The sequence below is a fragment of the Helobdella robusta genome, assembly GCF_000326865.2.
Source record: "Helobdella robusta unplaced genomic scaffold HELROscaffold_10, whole genome shotgun sequence".
In the NCBI taxonomy this organism is placed as follows: domain Eukaryota; kingdom Metazoa; phylum Annelida; class Clitellata; order Rhynchobdellida; family Glossiphoniidae; genus Helobdella; species Helobdella robusta.
In genome coordinates, this window is record NW_008703571.1 from 2,928,199 (window position 1) to 2,937,050 (window position 8,852).

General features: G+C 34.6%; 3 protein-coding genes across 3 annotated transcripts in view; 2 read left to right on the plus strand and 1 right to left on the minus strand.

Moving 5' to 3' along the window:
• Nucleotides 1-2,225: 2,225 nt before the first annotated feature.
• On the plus strand, nt 2,226-3,904 carry HELRODRAFT_166752 (hypothetical protein; the record flags this gene model as incomplete). The annotated part of the gene is made up of 3 exons (XM_009011968.1): nt 2,226-2,297; nt 2,393-2,485; nt 3,707-3,904. 3 exons carry the CDS (start codon nt 2,226-2,228, stop codon nt 3,902-3,904), a joined length of 363 nt encoding a protein of 120 aa, XP_009010216.1.
• Nucleotides 3,905-4,579: 675 nt separating this feature from the next.
• HELRODRAFT_124204 (hypothetical protein) lies at nt 4,580-5,302 on the minus strand (the record flags this gene model as incomplete). The annotated part of the gene is made up of 3 exons (XM_009011969.1): nt 4,580-4,695; nt 4,926-5,148; nt 5,222-5,302. Coding segments are annotated over 3 exons (420 nt in total), but the record flags the coding sequence as incomplete, so codon positions are not given.
• A 1,081-nt stretch (nt 5,303-6,383) lies between these two features.
• The window catches only part of HELRODRAFT_166754 (hypothetical protein), a gene marked incomplete at both ends in the record, with an annotated part of 14,243 nt that continues 11,774 nt past the window's right edge, over nt 6,384-8,852 (plus strand). Inside the window, one exon of the mRNA XM_009011970.1 lies at nt 6,384-6,526. Coding sequence (XP_009010218.1) covers nt 6,384-6,526 — 143 coding nt within the window. The remainder of the gene's footprint in view (nt 6,527-8,852) is intronic.

Sequence of the window (8,852 nt, forward strand, 5' to 3'; positions counted from 1 at the left end):
AATAACAACCCCTCCATTACGTTTCCACACACAACATCCATCTTAATTGCAAACAAAACGGTGATAACACTGATCCTTGATGCACTCCTACCTTAACACTAAAAGCGTCCGACATCTCCCTTTCGACCCTCACCTTTGTCTTCGCCCCTTCATACAGCTGCATCACAGCTTTAACAAGTCTCTCATTCACTTCTTTCTTCCTCAACACCCATTCAATGACCTTCCTCGGTACTCGATTAAAAGCCTTTTCTAGATCCACAAAACACAAGTACAATCTTCGTTTCTTCTTTCTATAATTTTCCTGCAACATTCTCACTGAACAACACATCCAATGTTCCCCTACTTGGCATAAACCCACACTGCATTTCATTAACTGTCACCATATTTCTCAACCTCCTCTCAAGCACCCTCTCCATTACCTTCATTCTATGCTCTAGCAATTTCACACCCCTATATGACCCACAATCTCTCACATCTCCTTTGCCCTTATACAACGGCACCAACACACTTGTGTCGCCAATCTTCAGGTATACCTTCATCTTCAAACATACTGTTAGCAATTCTCACCATAACTTCAATTTCTATCACCCCACTCGTCTTTATATGTTCCGCCGCCACTTCCGAAACCCCTGTCCCCTTACCTAGTTTCATTTCTCTAATTGCTTTCTTTACTTCCTCCATCGTCACCTTCTCTATGGGTCCGTGTGTGACCGCGGATTCCACATCTCCATCCCACTCATTCTCTTCATTCATCAACCATTCTATATGGGCTTTCCACAACTGAACTTTTTCCTCCTCATCTATGCACAACTTGCCAGATCTATCTCAAACATATCTATTCCATAAAACATCTTTCCTATCCCTCATTGACTGCTTTGCTACATTGAACATTTTTCTCGAACTCACATCAAATTCCATTTTCCTCATTAACCTATCTGATGCTTTCGTCATTGCAGTTGCCACTGCCCGTTTTGCAACCTTCTTAGCCTTCCTATACTCAAACTCCGCTTCCCCCGTCATGTCCCTTTTCCACACCCTAAACCTCTCCTTGATCTCCAAAACTTTTCTTATATCTTCATCCCACCACCACGTCTCACCATGCCTATACTTTCCTTTCGTCTATCCACATACTTTACAAAACAAAATTAATGATCTCATTATATTATGAAATTTATAATAAATGGACTTCAATCATTAAGAATTGTTGAAACCCAAGCCTTTAAAGATCTTGTGACAGGTGAGTGATATGTTGGTTTATGTAATTTTCTATATATTTTAATTACATTTGAATTAATCTTTACATTTTAAAATAATTTAAATAAATATGTAAATTAAAAACCCTAGCATTACTTTTACCAATTAAATAACACAAATACAAAACAATAATCAGGTATGAATTAGACATGTTATTTATTTTAATTATTTAAATTTTAAATACATAACATTAATCATTAATGCTTTTGAATGTTACTTACTGTACTGTCCTTTACTTTATCCTTCTTGGCTTGATTTTGAATTGACTTGGATTGACTTTTCTCAATTATATTTACTAACTCTTGCATTCATTACTGTTTTTATTTATACTACTAGGTCTGGCTCCACATGCAACTGAAACAGATGAAAACTCTTAAATTATCGTTAAAGCAGCACCTTGCTTCTAAAAATATTTATGCATAACTGACGCATGGTCAACTGCAGGAAAAGGTTATTTAGGTGTAAATGTTCATTGGATCTCATCACAATTGATAAGGAAATCTGCTGCATTGTCTTGTTGTCGTCTTCGAGGAATGCACACATACAATTTGATTGGGAAAACTTTACAAAAAATTTTCAATATCTGCTGATGCCAAGATTGTGTGCTGTATCACTGACAACGGTGTAAACTTTATAAAAGCATTTCGTGAATTTGGAATTTGCTATACGAACATAGCATCTATTTCAGAAAAATCTGTTTTAGAACAAGGGTTTGATGATGACGATGATGATGATACTGAGAAAGACTATGATGAAATCGAGATAGCATCTATTGAAAACATTGCAAGAGATGCTGAATTAGACCCTATCAATCAATCAATTGATTGACTGATATATTAGACCCTGATGTTGACATAATTTTGACACCCCACTATCCTTGCTCTAGTCACACTCTTAGTCTTATTGCTGTGATTGATTCTCAAAAAGCTTTAAAAGAAAATGCAATATTCAAGAAACTTCACAATTCAACAATGGCAAAGTGTTCAGCACTGTGGAGCACATCTTCAAGATCAATTAAAAGTTCAGATGCTATTGATAAAATTGTACATAAACGATTAATAAAGCCATGTCCAACAAAGTGGAATTCATTGTATGATTTATTATTAGTGCTAAATGGCATAAAAAATTCATCTGTCAGGCAGTTAATGTAGCAGTATTTAAAGATAATGAGTTAGAATACATATCGGAGTATATTACTGTGTTACATCCTGTTGCTGCTGCTTTGGACAGGGTGACAAGTCTGAAAGCAATGCTTTTATGGGGTTCTTGATTCCTACTCTTTTATCTGTCAAACAAAAACTTGGTGATATAATTCAATCAGGTTCTCTGAAACACTGTCGTCCATTGGCATGGCAGAAGCCTTGTTATGTGGTGTAGAGAGACGATTCGGACAAATTACTGAATTTAATCATTCCATTCAGCCAATAATTTTATCATTGCTGCAATAGCACACCCTTATTTTAAACTACGTTGGATACCACAACATGTTGAAAATGCCGTACATTGTTTATTAATGCATGTATCCAAATGGAAAGAGATGTGAAAAATATAAACCCAATTTCAATAGATACAGCCACACAATATCAAACAATGATGAATTTTTGAATTTATAAAGGTTGTTGATCAGCCCAGTAGCAGTAAGGTTCAAGTACAATGTGCTCTTTATTTGGAAGAAGCAGCAACATATTTAATAGAGCTGGACAGATATCCTATTATAAAAGAAGTTTTTATTAAGTTTAATACACCAGTACCTTCATCAGCACCAGTTGAGACTTTTTTCACATGGTGGTTTGATACACACAAAGAAACGTACCAGACTTGGGAATGCTGTATTCGAAAATCTGTTATTGTTGAAAGCTAATGCTGATCTTCTTGAAAAAGATGATTGAAATATTAATTTAAATGAAGGAATTAATACCATGTCTATTATTATTTTAATTGAACTAAAATATTAATACCATGTTTATTAACTTTAGACTACAAGTATATTATGTAATATGTATATAAACATATATATGTTTAATTGTTTTGTATTAAAAACTATCTTTTGTTTATATATTTGGATTTCTTTGCTATTTTTATACAGAGTGAGTCAAAAGTAGGTGAACAGTCACTGGAATAAATGTATGCATTATTTATATTAATACAATTATCTATTATAACTAATGTTACAACTATGTTATTTGTGTTATGTAATTAAAATTCTATATCTACAATTATTTTAATTTAATCTAATTTCTTAATAATCTCTAAATAAATATTTTTTACTGTCCACCTACTTTTGGCTCACCCTGTATATTAAGCATTATGTTATTATTTGCATTAAAACTTTTAATTTGGATTTCTCTATATTTTTATTAATTGCTTAAAATTTGCTTGTGCTCATAATAAAATACATTATAAAAAACTATCATTTTTCACATAACCAAAATATTTTGTTATCTTTGTGAAGGCTGTCCGAAATTTAGATCTTAGACAAACCCTCATAGTAGCGGACAAACGCGGCTTCAGAGATGCCATTGCCTACAGTCTTACTTTCGAGTCAACAAAGCAAGGATCAATGACTGACGTAATGCTGTGCCAAATTTGTGATGAAAGTTCGTGTCAAAGGTCAAACGATGGTTCTAGAACAAAAGGGTCAGGATTATGATGCGCCAAAATGCTAGAGCTGTGGAGTAAAAGGACATTTACGATGAGATTGTAAACAACGCCCTAGAAACAATTACTGTCGTCATCGTGCAGCAACATGGCGTAAACGATTATACAGATAAATTGAAGCATGAAATCATCCGACTGACAGTGTCACATTGATCATATCAGTCAACGATGACTAAATAAAATCACATCAGTCACATTGATCACATCAATCAACGAAGACTAAATAAAATCACATCACATCGGTCACATTGATCACATCAGTCAACGAAGACTAAATAAAAAATATTGCGTTAACATTATGTTATTCAACATAATAATCCAATGCACAAACTTAACACAAATTACGAATTTTTGAAAAAAAAATGCAATTTAATAGCAAGAATCAAACTTTACTTAAAAGAAAAATCATAGAAATATTTGTTAAACTTCAACTAACACAGTACAAATAAAATATATAATATTAATAATAATGCATATGGTACATTATGAGCTCATTATGAGCTCTCAACAACCGAAAACTCGGTAATACAACAAATTATCAAGTGATGGAGCAGCTGTTATAATAATGAATTGAAGTGTCCGATGGTCTGATTATTTTATGCTTGCGATGCTTATCAGCTAAACGAGGATGATGATGAAAACTTTGAGTTCTTGGATTTTTATGGATCATGAAATAGGACCTGAGGTGTGACTTGAGTGCTGGAGGAAGTGGTAGTTGATCGATCCCGTAGATGCTTGTATAACTAGCAATAGTTCGACATGACAGTTCTTGTAAACTTCTCACTGTAATAAATCACGTATTTGAATAAACTTTTTAGACGCATTAAAAGTCCAGTAAATGATAGCAAGTAATAGCTACAGTGTTGCAAATATCTTCAAACAACTAAAGAGGAAATACTCAATTATATTGCGAAGTTAAAAAAGGGCAATGAAGAGCAACATTTGATAAAATGTAGAAAACTAGTGCATGAAAAATGTGAATGAACATTAATTAAATGGCATTTAAATGAAACCTTTATTTGGACCCCAAGTTTGACTCATCCCGTTTCTCTTGAGAGCAACTCTGGATAATTCGGTGAGTGACTCAATGACGTTGAAATCACAAAGAGGACTGACCTCGAAGAAAGACATATCATTTCGCAATGCATATTCTTCTGCTACCAGTTCGCTGACTTCCCTTTTATAGGCCAGATGACATCGATTGCCAATTAAGATTTTTGGAACGCCAGGGGCATGCTTGAAAAAATAATATTCATTTGATATTGACGACCGTGATGATAATATTCATCTTATATAAACAAACACAAACCTCTTCAATTTCTTTGATCCATCTATCAATGCCATCAAACGACCATCTGTTTGTTATGTCATACACTAATAATATACCCTGGATTTGTTTAAGAAAACCTTGTGTTTATTTCAAAGGAAATACAGTTTGTGTAATAAAAATAAAGTGAATACTAAAACTACTGTATTATTGGAATTTATATGCAATTAAATAATTTAATTAAATAATAAATAATTATGTTGGAAACTGTGGCTTATTATTGCCTCGCTGTTAATGAAAAAATCTTTAGGTGTAATCGCTTCTTAATCACTTAATTTTATATGTTTATTTTTACATGCTTACATGAAAACAGAATTTTTTGAACAAGTGTGTAAGTCTGCCTATTGTCCATTGGCAAAATTATACCTCGCATACACAAACATATACACCACACACGTATGCATACATATATGTTGGAAAGAGACGATATTTTATACAGCATTGTATAAATTCTACCGAGTTGTTGGCATTAATCAATTTAAAGTTTGTCTTTTCAATTTTCCTTACTAGAATTTTGTAGAAATTGTTCAATTTGTTGAAAATAGAATTATCCAAGTTCATCATGAAAATTTAATGAAACTGTTGTTATCCGAATTCATCATGTAGATAAGGCCTTATTTCGATTTCGTATATATGTATATATGTGTATATATATATATATATATATATGAATATATATACACATGTGTATAATGTATGTAATAAATTCCACGGATTTATCAGTGTTTGTATTATATTATATATATTATTATAATGCATTAATTAGTTTTATCATAGTTTTAATATTATTAAAAATATATTTAATACAATGTACATTATAACAAATAGACTGATATTTGTATATATTTTTAATAATATTAAAACTATAATAATACTAATTAAAAAATTAATAAATAATGCCCTAACGATGACGGTTTAACGTCGCAAAAAATCTATGAAATAATTTTGATAAAATGTTTGTTAATAAAAATAAAGCTTCAATTTTAAACAGACTCGATTTTGTTGATAAAAATTTACTAAGACAAATTAAATAATTAGAATATAAGTTGATAAACACTAATAAATCGGTAGAATTTATTACATATTGTCAAGAATTCGGTCTTCCACCAGCATATATATATGCTGATCTGATATTGAGATCGCAATGGCCACGTTGGAGAAAACAGATGGTTTTGACAACGTACATGGCGGTTTTGGCTATGGAGAACGGAATGAAGATGACAACCGCATCCTTGAGTTTGCTGAAAGTCACGGGTTTTGTTTACTGAACGTATATTTTAGAAAGAGGTTGGAACATCTCATAACATACAAAAATGGCCCATCAGCCACGCAAATTGATTTCTTCGCTGTCAAGCAACAACACCGAAGGCTCTTCAAAAATGTCAAAGTTATACCTGACAAATCATGTGTCGCCCAACATAGACTCCTTGTGGCAGACCTGGTTGTCGAACAGTCACAGCATAAGTCTAAACAAATGCCTCGGAGAACTAAAACGTGGAAGCTGAAAAGCAATATTCACCGAGAAAAATTTCAACACATTGTCGCAACACAGTTAGACCACCAATCGCAATCCAGTACAGATTGGAGTACATACAAAACCGTTTTGATAAACGCTGCAACTACAGTTTGTGGGAAAACTGGTAAAAATCGTCAGCATGAACGGGACACTTGGTGGTGGAATGACAGTGTACAAAATGCAATAGCTGAAAAGAAAGCTGCGTACAAGCAATGGCAAAAATCAAAGTCTGTTGAAAACCATAAAATTTTCCGTGAGAAGAACAACTATGCAAGACGTCAAGTCGCACTGGCTCGGACAGATCAGTGCAGAGAATGGCTCACTAAAAGCAAAGGTGAACAAATGAAATCTCTGTATCGTACAGCAAAACAAGCAAAGCGTACGAAAAAAAAAATAGTTGGTGCCTCATGTATCAAAAATGACAAAAATGAGATGGTTCTTGAACAAGATGAGATCAAGCTACAGTGGAGAGAATACTTCAACCATCTGTTAAATGAAACAAATCCCATCAATGTCAACTTTGACGCTCAACCCATCGAAGGTCCGATTCCAGACATCACTGTAGAGGAGCTTACAGAAGCTCTGAAAGCTATGAAGGATGGAAAGGCAGCAGGGCTCTCTGGACTCACAAATGACATTATCAAAGCATCTGGTACTGCAGGTATCCAAACGTTACTACAACATTGCCGTGAAATCTGGAGAAATTGCTCAATGCCGACTGAATGGAACTATAGCATGTCAGTCCCGCTATACAAAGGCAAAGTTGATCCATTAAACTGTTCATCATATCGGGGTATACGTCTGTTAGAACACTCCCAGAAAATTGTCGAGAAAATCATTGAGAGAAAATTAACGTCGTGCATCACAATTGGAATTTATCAATTTGGTTTCCTAGCGGAGAAATCAATTGATGCAATTCACATCCTTCGGCAACTGCAAGAAAAGTACCTCGCAAAGCATCAACAACTATCACACATTTTGTAGACCTTGAAAAAGCATTTGATCAAGCAATCAGGTGGAGTCTACGTCGACAACTCATTCCAGAATATCTTGTTCGACTTGTGATGGAAATGTATACGAATACTAAGACTCTTGTCAGCACAACAGTTGGAAACACAAATGAATTTGACATCGGCTTTGGAGTTCACCAAAGCTCGATTCTCAGTCCACTGTTATTTATAACTGTGATGAAAGAAATCACAAAACCGATATGCACTGGTGACATTTGGAATCTAATATATGCTGATGATATCGTTTTAACAGCCACGTCTGAGCAGAATGCAGCACAGATGTTTGAAGATTGGAACACCAGACTCGCCGATCATGGATTCAAAGTCAACATCAGCAAAACCAAAGCATTGAACACTGGTGAACCCATCCAATCCACAGCTACTGGACTATGGCCCTGTTCAGTTTGTAAAGCTGGTGTAGGTAACAATTCAATCAAGTGTCAGCAGTGTAACCAGTGGTGTCACAAACGTTGTTCAAAAATAATTGCTACTTTATCTAAAGTGTCCAATTTTGTTTGTCCTGCTTGCATCAATCCACAACAACAAATACCAAATAGCAATGTTTTTGAAGCCATTAAGGTAGGTAGAGAAAGTCACATCGTTTGAATACTTAGGGGATGTTCAAGATTGAACTGGAAAAGCTGAAGCTGCCGTTCGAGCACGCATACGTGCAGCCTGGACTAAATGGCATCTCCTTGCCTCTATATTGATGCGGCGTGACATCTCACTACCACTACGATAAATCTGTGATACGTCCGGTGTTGTTATATGGTGTAGAACAACAACTTCAACGAACCGACATGAAAATTCTCCGATGGATGCAACGAATTAGTCTGAAGGACCACATCAAAATCCTGCGCCGTGCTGGTTTTGATGATATAAAAAACGATTGCCGGCAACACCGTCTGCAGTGGTTTGGTCATGTCAAACAGTGCCATAACTTCTCTTGCAGATGTTGAAGTACTTGGCACACGTCCCAAAGGCCGTCCAAAGAAGTCCTGGTCGCAAACAATCGAGCAAGACATGAAAGCTCGAAATTTAAATGAAATGGATACAACTGATCGTATAATTTGGCGCAAAAAATTTA